Source organism: Lutzomyia longipalpis, chromosome 4, assembly GCF_024334085.1.
Source record: "Lutzomyia longipalpis isolate SR_M1_2022 chromosome 4, ASM2433408v1".
In the NCBI taxonomy this organism is placed as follows: Eukaryota; Metazoa; Arthropoda; class Insecta; order Diptera; family Psychodidae; genus Lutzomyia; species Lutzomyia longipalpis.
The window spans coordinates 5540986-5561786 of NC_074710.1; the positions used below are offsets into that span (position 1 = coordinate 5540986).

Genomic DNA, 20801 nt, shown 5'->3' on the forward strand with positions numbered 1-20801 from the left:
CTTAAATTAACGTTAAACAGTGAATTTAATTATTCACGTTCGGCCAAAGTAAAGTAAAAAGAAGAAGATTTTGAAGTCTAATAGTTCAAAATATTGATAAAGGCATCCTTTTTTATCAATATTTAATTGAATTGAATTATATTCTAATAGTAATAATCTAACTTAAAGACTGAACATAACCTAAAAATTAATAAAGTCCAAATCGCCCAAATAACTTCAAAAGACGCTCTCAAATACCCCCAAACTTTGTTTTTGCGTACATCTCTGTCTCTTTAGGGTATTTTTTTGTTGAAAATTTTATAATAGAGATTCTTATAAGCTTTCTAACGATAGTTTTACATTTAATAATCGGTCAATCCGGTCAATCCGTTTAGACAATATGGTCACCCAACGATTTTACGGTTCTACTTGTCGGAACTTAATCATATCGGATTCAAATAAAAGGTTTCAATGAGATCTACTTATCATACTCTTTCTAAGTACTTCTAATCTCAAGTTTGTTTTTGATACATTATTAAGTAAATATATCGCAGAATGATAGAGAAAATCATAAGATTTTTTCTTTAAATTATTTTAAGTTAAATTTTGTTTTATTTTACGTTTGATTTTCGATTTCAAAGGGGTCTCGTTTTTGATTAGAAAATTAGGATTTTTGTAAAAAAGTATCTGCTTTTGATCAGGAAAATGTTCTTTTTTGGTCAGAAAAATATTCTAATTTCAAGTGGAATTCTTTGATCAAAAGATTTAATCCATTTCAAAGTAATTCGTTTTCATTGGCAAAAATTGGATTTTGTTCTAAAAGATTCATTAAAATATGGTTAAAATAAAAATCAAAGATAGAATTTTAGTAGGAATAAGTAAGAGGTTTTATCGTAGGTTTAAAAACAAAGCGAAAAATCTGTAAATAGTTAGTACACTTCCCAGTGATATGATATCCCCCTTTTGATGTATGTTCACAGTGTGTGATGATTTCAGTGGGGAGTCGCACGGATTTCTTTGAGATGGCTCGCGATGGTATGCCAGTCTTTCTCATTCTCTAGTCGTGGACAGGCATTCAATGTCTGTGGGTTTGTCTTCAAGAAAACATACCTCAACCACACCAAGCTCTTCTTCGTTGCGCTGAGCTCCGTGTATTAAAAGTCGGTGACTCAAATTGTATTAATTTTGCTTGGCAGTGAGACCCAGTTTTGCTTCTCAACCAAAGTGTTTTGCTTGCTTTTTTCTTCCCTCCACTAAGACGAAGAATTCATCAAATATAGCGCCAAATTAGGAGAAAGATCATCAAATTTGATCTCTGTAGGAGCGCAAAGAGGAGTACCAGTGCTATATACAAAAATATATTTAAAGAAAAAAAGTGCGTGATATGCAAGAAGTGATCAAATAAATAAATACCAACTTTCTGTGCTTGTTAAACGCAACGACACATTTTATCACACCCGGATATTTGCTGTTATATACCTCCTAATTATAGTTGATAGATATAGCTCTTTCAACACATAATAATTTTCAAGTTTAGCGCGAGACAATTTCTCCCCTTAGCGCGTGTTTTATCACAAACTTTTTTTTAACTAATTATCTTAAAACCTTCATAATTTCGTGTAAAACGTACATGAGTTCATGTTTTTACTTTTTCTTTTGTTTTCTTATTACCAACTCTTTTAAGAGTTTAGTTATGCTCCACTTGCTAATTTCGTGAAATCCTGTGAACGAGAAGGTTCCACTCATTTGCCCATAAAAAAAAGCCTATCCATTAAACTCTCATTCATGAAAGAGAAGTAAGGCGAAAAGAGCTTTTTTTAACTCATGTTTAGGGAGACTGGTGAGGAGTGTTTATTAGCAATTAAATCAAATAAATAGCCTCCCGTTGTTTTCTTGCAATTATTAATTGACATGCTCCGCATAATATCTTATCTTGTCTTAAAGACTTTTTTGTATTCGTTCAATGGGGCTTAGAAGATTTATTCTAATTTGTTTTTTTTTTCTCTTTAAAATACAAAGGTAATTTTCCTTTTCAATGACTACCCCCTCATATTATTTTTATTATAACAGTTTTTGTTATTTAAATGAAAGGATTAGTTCCATAAGTTTTTTTCTTTTGTACCTTTTAGTGGTTATTACCTAAAGAAATAAATCTATAAAATTAAAGAAAAGATATTTCAGCTTTGTGCCACTTTTTATTTATTGCGCATATTTTAGCAAAAAAAAATGGAACAATAAACATAAAGAAATGCAATGAATATTTTTGTTCATATGTAGAGTCTTCCATAATAAATTAAAACTTAATCTCTTACAAACTTCTTCATAAATCAATTGAAAAGAAAATTTTAACAGAGTTTCGTAATAATAATGCTATAAATAAATTTAGATGATTATCACGTGAAAAGGGCTAACCTTTTAAAGGCCATAAATTGATCTTACGATAAGATTTTCTTTCTCAAAATTTTGTAAGTATGTAGTTTATTCAAAGCTCAGAAGGTTTTATTAATTTGATCTAATTTTACAATTTTTTTAAAAGTTGTTCTAGAGTGAAAACTAAAAAAAATGGGACTGAATGATTGATTTTCAGCGATTCTTTAGACAATATTTTCCTTTCAATCGACTTAGAGCGAAATGTGTCTTGGTTAGGAGGCTTTTAAGTACAAATGTTAATTTTTGTTTTGAACTAGTAAATTAAAAAAAATACGTTTTATTATAGAAATGATTTTTTTTTGTATAATGTTACATTTTTGGTTTGTCCTTTCATTTTTCTTTGAGTCGGACATCATTTTAATTATTTACACTGCCCCATTGATTTTAAGTAATTTACAGTGCAAAGAAAAGTCAATCATAACGCATCCAGTTATAAGAGTTGGTGTCCCACAACGTGTAGAAGTTTGTTTATGCGTTGTAATACTATTTGTGAGCAATATTAGTAGGCAAAGTTTTTTTTTGTGAAATTCAGCAATTTGATGCATAAAAATGGTCATATCTCTAGTTCTATAACACCTACAAAAATTTCATGACTAGTTTTGAAAAGGTCTTGAAATAAGCTATAATTTGACATATATCTCAATGATTTTCAAGGTCACCTCTAGAACACAAAATGGAGGATATTTGTTTCACAAAAAGAGTTTTTTGCATTTTTCGTCCTGAAGGAATGGTTCTAGAGGTTTATGATGTTCTATAAAGTTGTAGATAATTGCAAAACCTTTAATTTGATATCAAATTGAGCAAAATCGGACAAGCGGTTCAAGAGATATGGCTATTTGAACTTTTCAAATGCAAGAATTTTTCAAATGGCCATATCTTCTAAACGGCGACATAGATTTTCTTCATTTTCGGACTGGTGACAGATATTGAGTCAGGCCACAACATATCAAAATTTAAAGGAAATCTATAACAGATGTTCGGAGATATTGCCCCTTAAAGTTAGGCAATTTTTGTTTTTGATTTTAGCGCCTCTTGCGATTGTTTTTGGAACTTGGAATGTTCTAGACAGTTGTAGGGCTTCTCAATATCTTTCATTTGATACCAAGATGGTCAAAATCGGTCAAGCCGTTCTCAAGTTATATTGAAAAAAAACTTTTTGCTTTAGACCGCCATATTTGCTAAACCGCTTGACCGATTTCCAAGTATGAATTATTGATGAAAACGTCTCACTCAGTTCTACAACAAACTAAAATTTCAGATCTCTAGCTATAAGGGAAGTGGTTGACGGTGTTTTAAAATGGCGGACGGCGGCCATCTTGGATTTTGAAAATGCGAAAAAATGAAATTTTACACCCACATTTCTATAGAAAACTTCAAACCCGAAGTCTCTATCTGTTACTGTTCTCGAGATATAAGGCAAAGTTTGGACCACCGGCAGGCCGGCCGGCAGGCCGGCCGGATCAAAAATTTTCCACCACCATTTTCGTAATGTGGGATGTCTAAAACGTGCTCATACCAAGTTTGAGCCCGATCTGAGGTGGTCGGTTTTTCCGACGATTACAATACTTGGTGTTGGCCACGAAGTGGAACACCAACTAATAGGTGAAATGAAGCAAGAATTTGTAATTAAATCACATTAATGACAATCATAAAAATAATCATAAAATTAGTAAGAATAATAATAATAAATTGGAATTTCTTAAGACCCTTTTGGTTGAATTGGCATCAAGCTTTTTTTTTTGCTAAAAGCAAAAGCAGATAAAAAATATCTTTATGAATTTTATTAGTGTCTGATATAATGTTCAGAGTCCTTTTGATTGAGCAAACAATAATAAACATCCAATTTTACCAATAGATGGCGGTAGAACAAGCTACTGGCGCGAGTTTAAAATTAATTAATGATTTCTCCAATTGAAATTATTTAAATCAATTATTTCGTAAACTTCCTTGTTAATTCAAAGCTCATCTCACCGAAAGCCAATCATAAATCAAAACCGGAAGATTTTTGGACGTTGAAGTATTTTGTAATAAATAATGGTGAAAGAAATTATTTCAAATGCTTTTTTAATTTGAAATAATTTAGAAAAGTAATGTGTCGCTGCGTTGCTCAAACGCATTGTCCCATGGTTCATTTTGAAAGTCAATCATAACGCGTCCAGTTATTAGAGTTGGTATACCACAACGCGGATGGGTCAGTCTATGCGTTGTAATATAATTTGTGAGCAGAATTAGTAGGCAAAGTTGATTTTTTTAATGAAATTTATCAATATGAAAGATAAAAATGCTCATATCTCTGGTTGTATAAGACCTACAGAAATTTCTTGACTAGTTATAAAAAGGTATTGAAATAAGCTATAATCTGACATATATTTCGATACATTTCAAGGTCACCTCCAGAACATAAAATGGCGGATTTTTGTTCTACCAAAACAGTTTTTTGCACTTTTTGGCCTCAAGGAGTGGTTCTAGAGGTTTCTAATGTTCTAGAAAGTTGTAGATTATTGCAAAACCTTTAATTTGATACCAAATTGAGCAAAATTGGACAAGCAGAACAGAAGATATGGCTATTAGAACTTTTCAAATTCAAGAATTTTTCAAATGGCTATATCTTCTAAACGGCGACATAGATTTTCTTCATTTTCGGACTGGTGCAAGATTATTAGTTCTTCTACAACATATCAAAATTTAAAGGAAATCTATAACAGATCTTCGGAGATATAGCCCCTTAAAACTAGGAAATTTTTGTTTTTGATTTTAGCGCCTCTTGCGGATGTTTTTGTAACTTTGAATGTTCTAGACATTTGTAGGGCTTCTTGAATCCTTTCATTTGATACCAAGATGGTCAAAATCGGTCAAGCCGTTCTCGAGTTATATCGAAAAAACACTTTTTGCTTTAGGTCGCCATATTTGCTAAACGGCTTGACCGATTTTCAAGTATGAGTTATCGATGAAAATGTCTCATTGAGCACTACAACATACTAAAATTTCAGACCTCTAACTATAAGGGAAGTGATTGACGTTATTTCAAAATGGCGGATGGCGGCCATCTTGGATTTTGAAAATGCGAAAAAATGAAATTTTACACCCACATTTCTATATAAAACTTCAAACCGGAAGTCTCTATCTGTTACCGTTCTCGAGATATAAGATAAAGTTTGGACCACCGGAAGGCCGGCCGGCAGGCCGGCCGGATCAAAAATTTTCCACCACCATTTTCGTAATGTGGGAAGTCTAAAACGTGCTCATACCAAGTTTGAGCCCGATCTGAGGTGGTCGGTTTTTCCGACGATTACAATACTTGGTATGCCACGATTGTGGTATACCAACTAATTTAATAAACAGTGTTTACCTACTATGTATGTAATGTAGCTCCCCTCGTGATGATGCGTGCTCATTAAGTTTCTGTGATGGTGGTAGTGAAGGAAAGTGGCGTCAATTTGGATGTCTTTCCGCATGGATGTGAAAGAACTATGAAATGATTGTGCAAAGGATACTCAACTATTTGCCATGCTTATCATTTTTATTGTTAATTCTATCACCAAAATATGATGCTGTGGATGCTGGTGGTGCCACCAAATATTGGCAAAAACGCGAATTAGGTAAGAAAAATTTGATTTTTCTCTATTAAGTAAAAGTGCAGAAGAGTTTAGACGTAGAGAGAGATATTAAAAAAAAGCTTTGGAATTTCTCTACTGATCCATTTAAGTGTAATTAGAGAGAGAAAAAGAGACATGATTGATCCACGATAGCAGAGGTGAAGCTCACTTTATGAGTGCCCAAATGTGGACATGGAAATGGTGAAAGTGTAATTATATTTATAAGTTTAATTTTCAATTTCATTCAATGCACCTTTGTATGATGCACGATTATTTAAATTGATCATTGAGATGAAAATTGCATCGTTCAACAGTTGAGTCCTTGGTGCGAGAATGGGCGCCCCTGGTGTGGTTGGCGCCGGGTGAGAAATTCCTCCCGAGTGCCGTAACGGATTTCCTTCATCACGTCCATGCGGAAAAGTCGCGTGCCAAGGAGAAGATTAAAGCTCCACCACCACCACCAACGCCGGAGCTTGAGCTGAGTGACAACAACATCCGCCGGAATGGCCATGATGCGTGGGAGAAGCGCAACAAGAGAACATTCCGGGGGGAGAATCTCCTTGTGGACTATATAATTGATATGCCCGTTGGGGAGAATTCTGAAAATTGGTTTCTCGTCACTAATGATGATATTGGTATGTTTCAAAATTAATCCTGATCATTAATAAAGTCAAAATAAAGGCAAAAATACTCAAGATCGGATTTTTTTCCCTTTAAATTCTAGAGGATCTTCTGGACAATGATGTTTCCTTTATTTATGGACAAATGCCAAATCACGGATCTGTTCCCATTTATGCTCTTGTTTCTCTCTGCCCTGATCCCCCACCTGGTCATTCTGAGTCTCCCACTAGTGCATCAGGGACTGACAATCTTGGTAAAATATTCATTATATAAAGGAGTTTATTCATTGATGTATGAGACAACCATTTACACGAGGAAACGTAGTCTTGCAGAGAACTGAAAAAGACTTAAAAATCACTAAAGAGACTTCTCATTTTTCACTCAGAACAGCTGAAAAAAAAATAAAACGGGAAAGATTTGTTTGAAAATGCACATAATGACGTCACTTAGTTGGTTTTTCTAACACTTGGAAGACCAAAACTTCTAACCTAAAACTTTACTCAATTTTCTTTCAAAAAGAAAATGTTTTTCTAAGTTTTCTATCAACGAACTTGTAGTAATTAAAGTCGCTTACACATAGCTGAAGAATTTATTACTATAAGTTTGATAGACTTTGTTTTATATAACGAACTAAAAAATTAAAATTGGTAGGAATTGCCAGTTTTGTCCTTCAAGTATTAAACCTTTTTCATTGCATTCACGCTGATACTTCTTCGTTGAAACTTTGTCCAAAAATTATCGATAAAGCATAAGCATGAATGTTTCATACATTTAAAGAGAGAAAAATACAATAATGACGTCATTGTTTGCATTTTTATGTAAATCTTTGCCGGTGTTTCCTAGCTGATTCCAGAGTGGAAAATAAAGAAAATCTCTTTGGAGATTTCTAATAATTTTTTGATTCATGAATTAAACATTTCCCGAATATTTCCTCAAATGACAGATATTCCCATACAGAAACGAATAAACTCCTTTAGTCCTTTAATAAAGTGCCAGGGAAATAATTTATTTGGGCATTTTTGTACAGATCTCTCCATAAACGACATTCCAAGCGGGAAGGTTGAGTTCAAGACAAATCCCTACATTCCCCTCCAGAAGCCACAACCCATTGAGAATCTCAACTATTTCACAAGTCAAGATGCTATTCCGAGTTACAAAGTTCTCGATAATCACCTAGATGGGCGTACAAAGGCCCAAAAGAGGCGCAAGAGGGAAGTGGCCGTTGTTATGGCACAGAGTGTTCACGGCAACACTTCCACTTATGGGGCTCCGGAAGTGATGAATGAATTGGCCGAGGAAGCCCCAAAGGTGGAAAATATCTCGAAAGTGGTGGAGAAAGATGAAGAATGGAGTGTTCCGGTGAATGTACCTCTTCATACACCATACAAAGATCATCGAGATGTGGATTATTATGCAAATTATGTGCAAAATGATGATTTTCAGCAGCAGCAAAAAGTTAATATTCCAAATGGAAAAATTAAAGATAAAGAGGTGACCTATCCGCATCTCTTTGTGACTTATTGGATGTTCTATCCCTACAATCAGGTAATCAGTCGAAATTAAGACATATATTCTACTGAGGGGGTTTGCAAAAGATGGAATTTTCTCTCTTTATTTATGATATTGTTATTCTTTTGTATAAGCCTTGTATGTAGCTTAGATAGGCTGAGGCCTTAAAAGTTTAAAAATGAAAATTCAAAAGGAGCTTTTTCAATTTATTTTATTTTCTTTATTAACCCTGTAATGACAACGGAGGATTTTTGTAAGATATACATATGCCTCCACTTGCTATAAAATTGACAATCAGCGCCCTCATTTGCCGTAAACGCATATGGTATAATGAGCATAATGGTTCGTAGCTTCATTTTATAGCTCTTAAAGGCTCTCTTTTTAAATCGTCCCATAATACCTGTAAGTTGTTGGATTACTCAATTTTATAGTAAATAAAGGCAAATCTTTAATTTTATGGGAATTAAAAATATGAATAAAATCCATTTAAAATTTGAGTTCATTATTTTAAATGGAATTGTTGGATTTTATTGATAAAAAAATTAATTTATGATTTAATACCCGGGACACTTTTGATGCTATAAAAAATTAAAATTTAGTATTTGTGTTATTATTATAGAGAAATCATTAGAGGAATATAAATTCAACGGTTTAGAGAACCTTTTAAAGTGTTCATTTTTTAATCAGTTGAAGAATTAAAGAAACTCATCCTATGGATTTATAAAGAATTTTATAGTATGTGTCTAGAGTGCCATAAAAGTTCTAATTATAGACAAAAATGCTGTGGTTCGTTCCCCCAATCAATTGACAATAAGGTCGAGCTCCATGTGCTATAATGTAAAATATGTTTTATAGGATCTCCCCCACTAAGCTGAAATGGATGCGAAAGCATTTGAAGCATGTGGGATGACCCTTAAAATAATAATAATAGCTGATAATAATGTGCTATAAAACTGCGAATTTTTGCAAGTTACCACCACAGGTGTTAAAGAAATGCGAAGGCGCTGTTTGTCGATTTTATAGCAATTATTGATGAACTTTGAATCTAACGATAAATTTTATAGGACGAAAGAACAACGTAAATAAAAGGTATTCTGCCTTAAAACAGTTTTACATTAAAAAATTTTACAAAAGTCAATTTGTCGCGAAAGGGTTAAAATCAATGCGGTGTGACGAATGAGGTGCATTTATAGCTCCATTAAACACATTGTTAGGAGAAAGATTAATAACTTTCATCGCTCATCTACTATTGGAAGCTATTAGTATTCTCATTTTTTTTCTCGTACTTTCAATTCAAGATTAATTACGCAATAAAGTTAATGATTTTTCTAAAAAAAAAAAAAGAAACGTTGAAGAATAATAAAGAATTTCTCTCTGAAAATCAAAAGGGGTAATAAAAACTTTTTTTAATGGATATATCAATTTTAATTAATTAGGAAAATATTTTTTTGTGAAATAGGGCAAGACAATTTGTTCAATAAGTCTGGGACCTTTTGGACATCTTCCCATCCCTTTGTTCTTTGGCATGTGCTTTGGAACGCGAAGAGACTTTGGTAGTCACGTAGGTGATTGGGAGCATATGAGCCTCTACTTTCGTGGTCGTCGTGAACCAGATGTGAGTGCCTTGTACGGCGTAGAGTTAATTTTATTATCTCTACAAATTGTTTAATTTTTCTCTCGTAGGAAATGTACGTTTCTGCCCATGATGCTGGTGCTTACTATGAGTACGATAGACTGACGGGGACATTTGAGTTTAAGCGGCAGGAGACACGCGTTGGTATCCTACAGAAGCCCGTTTTCCCACGCACTGTCGTCACATCGGCAAATCACCCCGTTCTCTTTGCCGCCAAGGGTTCCCACGGGCTGTGGACCGCACCGGGGAAGCACAGATTCATCCGTGTACCACGTCTGTACGATGTGAATGGCTTTGGGATTCCATGGTCGACGTGGGTGAACACCGAAATACTCTACGAGGATGAAATTTCAGCTCGTTCTGCCTTCCATCAACCACATTGGATTCAATTCAAGGGACGCTGGGGCAATCCCAAGAGTAAATGCCATCCCCTAAAGCGAATTGGATTGAATTTCTGCGAATACAGCGATGGACCGATGGGTATTAGGAGAAAGCCACACTTCCACTGTACAAATTAAGTATGGTTGCGTGGAAATTTCAAGTTATTTATTTATTTTCCTTTTGTAATTTCCTAAAATGTTTTATAATTTATTTGACCTCTATTGAGGGAGATTTTCATGGATCAAAAGAAAAATTTGAAAGATTTATTGAGAATTTTTTTTTGGATTCTTTCCTGTTTTTCTTTTAATCTAGAGGAATCTCTGGAAAATTTTATTGGATGAAAGTTTGATTGTTTTGTAAATAAAAGTATATTGTATGAATAAATAGATTTATGTAGTAAAACATGATTTTTAGGGGGACCTGGGACAAAAAGAAATTTTTAATGAAATTTTCCTCACAGAGGACTAAAACGCCAATAAAAGAATAAAGATTTTGAAGTAAAAATCAAAATTTTACTACTGGATTTTGCACAGCTGGACTATTTTAAAAAGGATATGGGAAGGACTTTTAATAAATAAAATTTGCAAACACTTTTTTCTCACGAAACTTTCACGAGGAAGATGCGTAAGAATTTCCTTTCTAGAGATAGTCTAAAATTTAATATTTAGCGATGTCTTTTTGCGAGTTTTCTCTTTTAGGAATTGATTCAAATACTTCTTTTATTTTTTGAGTAGAAATTTAGAATTTCTTAGGAAATTTAAAGGACAATAATTAGTTGGTATACCACAATCGTGGCATACCAAGTATTGTAATCATCGGAAAAACCGACCACCTCAGATCGGGCTCAAACTTGGTATGAGCACGTTTTAGACATCCCACATTACGAAAATGGTGGTGGAAAATTTTTGATCCGGCCGGCCTGCCGGCCTGGACTCCACATTTCACCTTATAGCTCGAAAACGGTAACAGATAGAGACTTCCGGTTTGAAGTTTTCTATAGAAATGTGGGTGTAAAATTTCATTTTTTTGCATTTTCAAAATCCAAGATGGCCGCCATCCGCCATTTTGAAATACCGTCAATCAGTTCCCTTATAGCTAGAGGTCTGAAATTTTAGTATGTTGTAGTGCTCAGTGAGACGTTTTCATCGATAACTCATACTTGAAAATCGGTCAAACCGTTTAGCAAATATGGCGACCTAAAGCAAAAAGTGTTTTTTCGATATAACTTGAGAACGGCTTGACCGATTTCGACGATCTTGGTATCAAATGAAAGGTTTCAAGAAGCCCTACAACTATCTACAACATTTTAATTTCCAAAAATGGCCGCAAGAGGCGTTAAAATCAAAAACAAAAATTGCCTAACTTTAAGGGCCTATATCTCCGAACATCTGTTATAGATTTCCTTTAAATTTTGATATGTTGTAGCCTGACTCAATATCTTTTACCAGTCCGAAAATGAAGAAAATCTATGTCGCCGTTTAGAAGATATGACCATTTGAAAAATTCTTGAATTTGAAAAGTTCTATGAGCCATATCTCTTGAACGGTCTCTCCGATTTTGCTCAATTTGGTATCAAATTAAAGGTTTTGCAAAACTCTACAACTTTCTGAAACATCAGAAACCTCTAGAACCATTTCTTGAGGACAAAAAGTGCAAAAAACTGTTTTGCTCAAACAAATATCCGCCATTTTTGTTCTAGATGTGACCTTGAAAATTATTGATATATATGTCAACTTATAGCTTGTTTCAAGAACTTTCCAAAACTAGTCAAGAAATTTCTGTAGGTCTTATAGAACTTCAGATATGAAAATTTTTATCAATTTCATAAAAAATAATCAACTTTGCCTACTAATTCTTTTCCCCAAATTAAATTACAACGCATAGACTGACCCATCCGCGTTGTGGTATACCAACTCTTATAACTGGACGCGTTATGATTGACTTCTTCTTTATCAAACTGATATTTTTTGCATTTTAGGAGTGATTGAGGGGCTGCATACCTTTCTTTTCAACATAAATTTCAATTTTTAATAGGGCAAAACAGCTGTAGGGGAGACCGGGGCTAATAAAGTCACTTAAGAGTTTGGAAAAAGCCTAAAATATCATATTTCCTAGCTAGATAGAACAAAATGATCTGAGAAAGAGTTGTAGGGCAGTGAATTTCCTAAAGAAATGAGCTGTACATTTCGCTTTATCTATTTGGGATATTTTGAGCTTTTTCTAAACCCTTAAGTGACTTTTTTAACCCCGCTCTCCCCTAGTTACTGCAACGTTGGTCTACTGTAATAAACTAAAATATCCGCTTAACCAAGTTGGTTTGAAGGTATTGGACGTTAGGATGGTAAATTAGTTTTCTTACCAAACGATTTTGCAATAAAATATGTCCTCTTAATTCTTTTTTAATGATACTTTTTAAGCTGAATCAATAAGATACAGTGAATGACTATACTCGTACAGCAATTGATTGGTTAGTTCGGTAGAATGTTGTTCGGAATTCTCATTTATTTCCTGAGCAAAACTGTCTCAATTTTTGCCGAAATTTTCCCAGGTGGATGCCCTTTGTTTCCCACCCAACGTAATTTTTCTGAAAATGGAGGAGAAGAAAGGATGTCTTTCAATGTTGTTGCACTTTTACCAATGTTGAGTGAAAATGGTCACATTTTCAGCACATACTATGGACAATCTGTTGATTGTTACACCACAATGTTGGTCATGGAGGATTCAGAGGAGTTCAGTAGAAATTTTTTCTACCAAATAATCCCAGATGGAATTTTTTCTGAAAAGTGTGAAGATAAAATCAGTCTTTTGGTGGAAATACGTTCGGGTGGAGTTTATGATTTCTACAAGACATCATACAGGAGTACCATTGACTACCAAAGCTACCGTCCATATGAATGTGTAGGGAATTTTACAAATGTGAAAAATATTAGTATTTTGTACTACAGCAAGAGATCTGTAGTATTGGTGGGATGTGAAGAACGTACAAGAAATCAACATGATCTTGGGATTTTACTATTAGCCCACGGTAGTATGTTTGACTTGGCCCTCGGTAATTATGTTTACACGAATATTATTGAGGAATCCTTCAAGAATATTGACTATCTAGGTATTCCTCAGGAGAAATTTAACATTTTCTCCGCTAAACCCAAAAGAGATAGTTGTTCTAAAATCTGTGAGGATCCCCTTCCGTGCCATGAGAAGGTTACGAAAATTAAAAATCAGACAAAGTGGAAATGGTTCATATTGGGAGGCATTGTGAGTGTTCTGGGGATTGCAGTTCTTCTTATTATTTCATTTCTGTTGTGTCGAAAGATACAAAGTCAGAGAATCCATCCAATTAATGCATAAACGTTTGTGATTAAAGTTTTAAGTTGGTTTGTAAGTCAGTCCTAAGGTTTTTAGTCAATTTTTTTTTAAGTCTGTTAATAAAGTAAAACAAAATAAAATAAATTTATAAATTTCTTTCTCTCTATTCAATGCAATTTAAGATTTATTTTTATTCAAATTGAAGTTCTTTAATCAGAAAATCTTACATATTTTCCAAGACAACGCAGGAAAATCCAAGACCGATTTAAAACCTTAACACCGACTAGTAGGGGAAACTGGGGTAATTCGGTGAATTTTTGGGAGATAATTTTTCCTGAGTTCCATGGAAATATTTGAGATTTCCCATGACTACTATCTTATAGAAAATTTTCCGGGCTACAACTTTGTCTCAGACGATTTTTCTCTATCTCAATGGGAAAATGCTTTTTCAGGCCATTTTCCAAACTCTTCCAAATTTGCCTGTTCCAAAAATCCTGGGGTAAAACGGTTAATTGCGTTTTTTGTTCGCTAATCTTAATTTAATGAAATTATTTTAGCAAGACACTTATAATATCTATTGAGATTGAGAGATTTGTGTACCAATTAAAACTTTTTTTTAATAAAAAAAAAATACAAAAAATTAAAAAATTAAAAAAAAAAAACGTTTTTATGAAATTGCCTTTTTTATTTTTTTAATTTATAAAAATTGGTAATAGGAAGTGATTAAACATCCGAAATTGTATATAATAGTTATACTAATTAAGGGAAATTATTCTTTCAAAAATTTAAAAAGTTATTTTTAAAAAAAAAACACCAAATTCACCATTTTGCCCCAAGCGGTACTTTTTACTATCAGTGTTCTACGAGAAAACTCGGAAAATTTTTTCGGAAAATTCAGATTAGATTCGTGTTTAGCAATAGTTACTCTGTCTCAAAATGCATTTGGATCAAAAAATATTTCAGAGAATTTCGCCAAAACTGAATTTGTAGTTGAGTGGTCAGAGTAACTTTGAGGTTCGAAAAATTTGTTTTTCAAATAAAAGCCAAAATATTGGATCAATTATTATGAAACTTTCTATGCTTAGGCAGGAGTATGAAGTGCAACTACTGACAAAATTAGACAGATAAGCTCTCACTGCTTCTTGAGATATTAATTTTTATCTTTTTTTCAAATTCACCATTTTACCCCAGTTACCCCTACCACTTAGTAGTGAATTCCGCCCGTATTCAGCGACACAGAAACCCTTGAAAACTGTGAAATTTGTACTGAAATTTCAAGATTTCAAGCGAATTTCAAGGGTTTCTGAATAAGGCCAATTTGTTTCTTAATTTTTGTGATTTTTTCGCGTCAAACAATTTTCGGGTTAATGTGTGTATATAATTACCATATTATGTATACAATTCTTTTATTACATTATTTTGTAATAAAATGTGTATCCTTAATACCTTTTTAATGACACCCTTAAATCACATATCTACCATATCTAAAAGAAACAAATGAATAATCATTTATGTGACAGAAGTTGAGTAAAATGTTGCTCTGTGATATTATAGGAATTATCCTTTTTTTCCTCCACAAAAATACTTCAGTTTTGGCAGAAATATTCCCAGGTGCATGTCCCAATTTCCGGGCGCAACGCAATTTTTCCGAAAAATAAAAACTAGCAATCCTGTCTTACAATGTTGCGGGACTCCTGCCATTGTGGAAGGAAAAAGGACATATTTTCCGGAATTTCTATGGATTACACGTTAATTGCTATCGCGTTGCAATAATGGTGAATGATGCTGAAAATTTTAGCAGCAATTTTTACTACCAAATAACCCCAGGAGGATTCAATTTTGAGAACTGCAAAAACACTACCAGCCTTTTGGTGGAAATACGTTCGGGTTTAATTAAAAAGTTCTACAAAAGATCCTACAAGGGTACTACTGACTACCAACTGTTTACCTGCAAAAGAGAAATTTCAGACTTATATAAAAATGTCGGAATTCTGTACTTAAGTAAAAAAATTGCTGTGTTGGTGGGATGTGTAGAGTTAGATGAATATAGGCATGATTTAGGAATTTTACTGGTAGGACATATAACCCTGGAATACCCCGAAATTCTTGAAGAAACCTTCAAAATAATCGACTATCTAAACATTCCACGAAGCCGATTTTTAACTTTTGCTGACGCGCCAAATAACACGGAATGTCCTGGAATTTGTGATGATCCCTATCCGTGCTATGAAAAAATGGTATTAACTCAGTTTATGTGGAAATTATTGGGAGGCGTTGCCAGCGTCCTAGGGATCATAGCCCTTCTCATTATTTTCTATTTATTTTATCGAAAAATTAAAAGTCAAAAAGTTCATCCACTTAATGCATAAACATTTTATTTATATAATTATTTTTCCACTATAAATTAGTTGTTTCTAGTTTGTGAGTTTCTTCAGAGCATTTGCTATTTTTACTATTTTCCTCTTCATCAAAAATTTCAATATTTTTAACAAATTTCGAATTAACTATGTTGAAACAAAGTGCCAAGGTGTTGGCGAAGCATGTTGAAAAGTTTAATAAATATCTGAAAAAAAAGAAGAAAATTTTGATTTTATTTAAAGTTTAAGTATGTAACAAATTTTGAGTTAACCCTTTATGTCGATTGGGTCGACCAACACGTTAAATATTCCCTTTTCTCACATTTCAATGAATTTAGTTATATTTTTTTAAACTGGAAATACGTTTATTATGCGTAGAAGGGTTAGAAAGAGTCAAAGAAGACATTTTAACCCTTTCACGCCCATTAGGTAATACATAGACTCAGACGTGAAATGTTTAATTTTCCTAAATTTTGTCTTTATTTAATGATTTTTCCAAGTTAGATTGTTGCATCAAATTCACGAAATAGAGACCAAAGAAGACGTTCTGACTGAGAAACGTCCTCTGAAAGCATCCACAAAATAAATAGCACGATAAAAATACCGAATGTTTCATGTGTTAACCCTTTCACGACGTCATGAAATATAGAAACATTGAAACATTTAATTTATGTATCACGATAATTATTCCTGCAGATGCTCCCAGAGGACATTTCTCTTTTTTAAAACGTCTTCCTAATTCCTTTACTTTAAAAAATAATTTGTATTAATTTTTATTAATTTGTAAGGTATAATATTTCGCGAAATGGATTAAGTATATAACCTTGCAACTAAAAAAAAAACTAGTAAACTGTCCTTACCTAAGTGATGGACCATTGTAGAGCCAACAATTGCCACTTGTTGTACAGGTTTTACCCCAGAGGTCGCATGTGCTGTCAACAATGGCGCCAAAAACAACTGGGATGGGTAGAAAACCCAAAATACTACAGAACGCCATATTGATTCCCAATGAGATTGTTTTATCCTTCTCAGCTACGCATCGAACGCTAAGTAGGAAGCTTCCTGTGACACCTGTAGCCATTATGAGTCTCAGGAAACTCATTGTAATGAGAAAGAGTGTAAATTCTCTTTGACAGTTAATGGGACAGGCTCCTTCAGTTGCATAGCCTCCTAATGCTTTTCCATTGGTTGCTATGCACGAGCAATTTGTGAATATTTTAGTTGCATTCTCGGTTACATCTTCGTTATCACTGCATCCAGCATGACAGGATGAAATGTAGGTTTTTCCATCTTCCCCACATACTGGGGCATACTGAACAAAATCGCAGTTGCAGTTAGCACTGCACGAATCTAAGTTTGTGAAATTTTCAAAATTAATGGCCATTTCTTTGGCTGGACAGCTTAGTTGGGAGTAGGTAATGTTGCACAAGATCTGCACGATGCTTATTAAGCAATTCCATTGGACGATTCGTTTGGCACTTGGTTTAAAACGTGAGACTACAATACCTGATGCTATTGTGCCAATGCTCGTGAAGATAAATCCAACAGTTCCTGTGTAGAAACTGAAAATCATACAAAAAACAATTAAGATTCGATTGTTATTCAACTGTCATGTTGGGTTATGTTGACATTAAAAAAAATCAAACGTCAAAACTGTCAAAACGGTAAATACTATCTAAACACAACTTACTTAGATTCAGTAGGTGTTTTCTGATACAGAGATTCAATGTATTTCGGTGTATAGATATAATATGGTTCTGTTCCGTAAATTGAGCAAATAGCAGTTAAATTGCACAGTACGTAGACTTTATTTGACAGGAGACGCTTTAGGGTTGTTTTGAAGTCATTCCAACTAGCTGGTAAGATACTTTCATTGGCAACTGCTCTACCTTCAAGCATAGCAAGATGTTTCCTCTTTGCTGCATCTGGCAATGTTTTTGGGAATAGTGCAGTTAGTAGTGCACTAGACAGTAGCCCTATTCCAATTACAAGCCATCCAAACCACCAGAGACCAACCCATCGGGGGTCAGTATTTGGTATAGTGGGTGTAAGGGAAGGATTAACGAAGAACTTAAGACAAATTCCCGCAATACCAAAGCCAACTAGTGGGCCTGTCATGCTGAGAAAGAATAGTATGCCTGCGAATTAAAGATGGCGGTTATTGATTTAGGGAAATTTCGTTAAACTCTCAAAAGCTAGAACTTTTTGACACATTACTGCGTGATTAACGTACTTATGAGAATGGGGCTGTCTTCCTTCTTTACATTATCATCCATGTAGATTGATGTTAGGCTTGATACGATGGCTGACCCAAAGCCTGCAACAATTTGGGCACCAAAGAAGATCACCTGAGGTGCAATGTGCCCCTCATCGGTGTCACACTTTGCTGCCCAATTTGCATCAGTGTTGCAGAGATCCTTTCTCTTTTCGCGTTCTAGTGCCTCTTCTAGACCACCTAGGTTAGGGTCGTAGCCATGTTCAAGCGTTAAGGTTTCCACACTACCGCCGCCATAGATAAAATGCGGCAATGCCATGAAGAAGCATGAAAGGGCTGTTGTCAGTAGACCTAGTCCAATCCATCGGGGTTTGTGACCTTTACCAGCAAAGTACGTTATGCAAATGGCTACAAAAGTCAGCATCAGCTCATGCCCAATGGACTGATAGCCGATGTTTCGGCTGGGAATCTTAAATCTCTTTTCAAGCGTTGATATTGTACCGTAGAAGTAAGTGAAGCGGCTAATAAAGACAGCTCCCGAAATGCCAGTTATCGCAACATAAACATTCTTATTTGCGAATCTACAAAAGAGATGATAAAAAGTACTTGACAGACATTTTTTTTTTCGTCGTGAGATGTTGAAGAAATCTCATACGGCAAGATTTCGCCATTTTTTCTTTCCTTTTTTTATCATTTCAATAACAGAAGCTCACTTGAAATGATTTATTTAATCACACACACCTGACACAGATATCAAATGAAAAATTCAAGAAAACTGATAAGAAAATGTTGCTACATAGATGAAAAAAAAGAAGTAGCTCCCATTTGAGATAATTAATTTAAATTTAAAAAAAAATCTTAAGGCGCCATTTTTGAAGACAAAAAGATCAGATCAGTCTGTGATCAATCGGATCAATTACATCACTTAATCAGCCACTTAATTCACTTTTAACCCTCAATTTTAAACACTTAATTTAAATTGAGTAAAACTGCGCTCACTTTTGCAAGAAAGACCAGTTAAGTGGTCCAAGTCCGCATGTTGTATCCTTAGTTAGTGGTAGATCCGCATCCAGGGAATTCTTCCTGAGATGCGGAATAAATTTTTCACCTTCACATTCTTCCTGATTAATATTCACATCTCTATTCTCATCACTCTGCGGCATGACTGCACTTCTCACCAGCAACACAAATCTCCCACAACTAATTCAATTACTTTTTTCTGCGGTGTCGGAAGCGGTTTTCACGCACTTATTATCTTGATGACCACTAAAACACTCGACGGACGGATTAAATTTACTCGTTTATAAGATAATGCTGTACTTCAAATATTTGTCATCTTGTCTGCCAGATGCTGATGCTCAGTATCTTTTACATGTAGAGTAAAGCAGGGCAGTTTTCTATCGGATTTTGTTGAGCTTTGAAGCTTCTAACCCCTGACAATTATTTGATTTTTTTAAAATCTAACCTTTAGGATAGTTTTAAGATGATTTATTGATATAAGATTTTAGGGCATTTTATTTTGGAATTCTACCGTTTAATGAGAGAGTTTTGATATACATAGGTAATTCTATTTTGAAAAAGAGTTAGATCTTCATTCGTTCATTGTCGTTGATTAATTAAAACTTCCTCCTTTCAAAAGACGTGAAGCTATTAATCAATTTTTGTCTATTACCCATTAACCCTTTCACGTCTTCATGAAACGAAGAAACATTTGATTATTTTATCACGACATTTATTTTAAAGATGTTCTCAGAGGACATCTCAGTAAAAACGACTTCATTGTTCTCTTATTCAATAACCTAATGTATTTTCAACTCAGGAAAAAATTAATTAATTTAAATATAGAAAATTTTATTGTTTCATCTTTGAATTAGCTTTTGACCCAAGAAGAAGGTTATGAGGAATATTTTTTAAGTAAGCGAGTTCATTTTTCGATACATTCGAAATCTTCAAAATAACGCCACTATTTTGTTTAAATCTCTTTAAGTGCATGAAACATTGGTGCTAATGTTTCATGGATATTTCTGTACAAATCATTTTATAGGTTTTATTTTTTTTTTTTTGATTTGTCACTCCTGAAATCAACAGATTCAGGAAAGAATCATGTCTCGGAAAATTCGTCAAAACAAACTTCGCCGAAAGAAAACTTAGAAAAACATTTTCTTATGAGGGAAAATCAATGTCAAAGTTTTGAGGTTAAAACTTCGATCGCGCTCGTTGAATAAATGAACTTAATTATTTTTCAAAATGGGATAACCGTAAATTTACGTTGAAAAGCTAAAGAAAAGGTTTTAAACAAGGAAATGTGTTTGGGAAAATCTACAGAATATATGACGTGATGAAAAGTTCAATTGTTTCAATGTTTTATGCGGACGAAGAAATGGTTAAAAATACCTAAAAAAAAAAACATTTCTAGCAATTTGTTGAATGGAATTCATCCATCTATGTATGCAGGTAGTTCTTGATTGAAAATATAGAAGAAAAATTGGAAAATATCTTATTTTTACTACACCCTTATAGTGCCAAAATTACCCCTTCTTACTGTATATTAATATAAATTAAATTGATATTTTTCTTGCATTGTATTCTGGAGAAAAAATAAAATTTTCTTACCGCAATCTCCGCAGAAAAAAAAATCTCCTCGGTTTCAATTCCTGCCTTTTCATATTTCCTTCTGTGACTTTTGTCTGCTAAAAGCTATGCAGATAGGGAATGGGAAATAAAGGGTTGAAATGCGAAAGCCGGGTTCTTTCATTTTCAATTTACAAAGATTT

At 33.9% G+C, this 20801-nt stretch overlaps 2 protein-coding genes across 2 annotated transcripts; one reads left to right on the forward strand and one right to left on the reverse strand.

The window, feature by feature from the left end:
• Nucleotides 1-1021: 1021 nt before the first annotated feature.
• Nucleotides 1022-10545, forward strand: LOC129795864 (uncharacterized). The gene is made up of 7 exons (XM_055837381.1): nt 1022-1354; nt 5779-6008; nt 6320-6640; nt 6730-6879; nt 7654-8171; nt 9595-9750; nt 9819-10545. The coding sequence occupies exons 2-7, from the start codon at nt 5885-5887 to the stop codon at nt 10284-10286; spliced, it is 1737 nt and encodes a 578-aa protein (XP_055693356.1). The 5' UTR covers nt 1022-1354; nt 5779-5884; the 3' UTR covers nt 10287-10545.
• Nucleotides 10546-15804: 5259 nt separating this feature from the next.
• Nucleotides 15805-19452, reverse strand: LOC129795854 (solute carrier organic anion transporter family member 74D-like). Its single transcript, XM_055837369.1, has 5 exons — nt 19027-19452; nt 18046-18608; nt 17503-17950; nt 16673-17374; nt 15805-16018 (listed from the first exon to the last, which is right to left on the reverse strand). Exons 1-5 carry the CDS (start codon nt 19188-19190, stop codon nt 15853-15855), a joined length of 2043 nt encoding a protein of 680 aa, XP_055693344.1. The 5' UTR covers nt 19191-19452; the 3' UTR covers nt 15805-15852.
• Nucleotides 19453-20801: the final 1349 nt, after the last annotated feature.

Coding starts and splice junctions, on each gene's coding strand:
- LOC129795864 (XM_055837381.1), top strand. CDS start 5,885: ATGATTGTGCAAAGGATACTCAACTATTTGCCATGCTTATCATTTTTA. Junction 6,641..6,729: donor CGTCACTAATGATGATATTG/GTATGTTTCAAA, acceptor TTTAAATTCTAG/AGGATCTTCTGGACAATGAT. Junction 6,880..7,653: donor ATCAGGGACTGACAATCTTG/GTAAAATATTCA, acceptor ATTTTTGTACAG/ATCTCTCCATAAACGACATT.
- LOC129795854 (XM_055837369.1), bottom strand. CDS start 19,190: ATGCCGCAGAGTGATGAGAATAGAGATGTGAATATTAATCAGGAAGAA. Junction 18,609..19,026: donor AACTGGTCTTTCTTGCAAAA/GTGAGCGCAGTT, acceptor TCTCTTTTGTAG/ATTCGCAAATAAGAATGTTT. Junction 17,375..17,502: donor AAAACACCTACTGAATCTAA/GTAAGTTGTGTT, acceptor TATGATTTTCAG/TTTCTACACAGGAACTGTTG.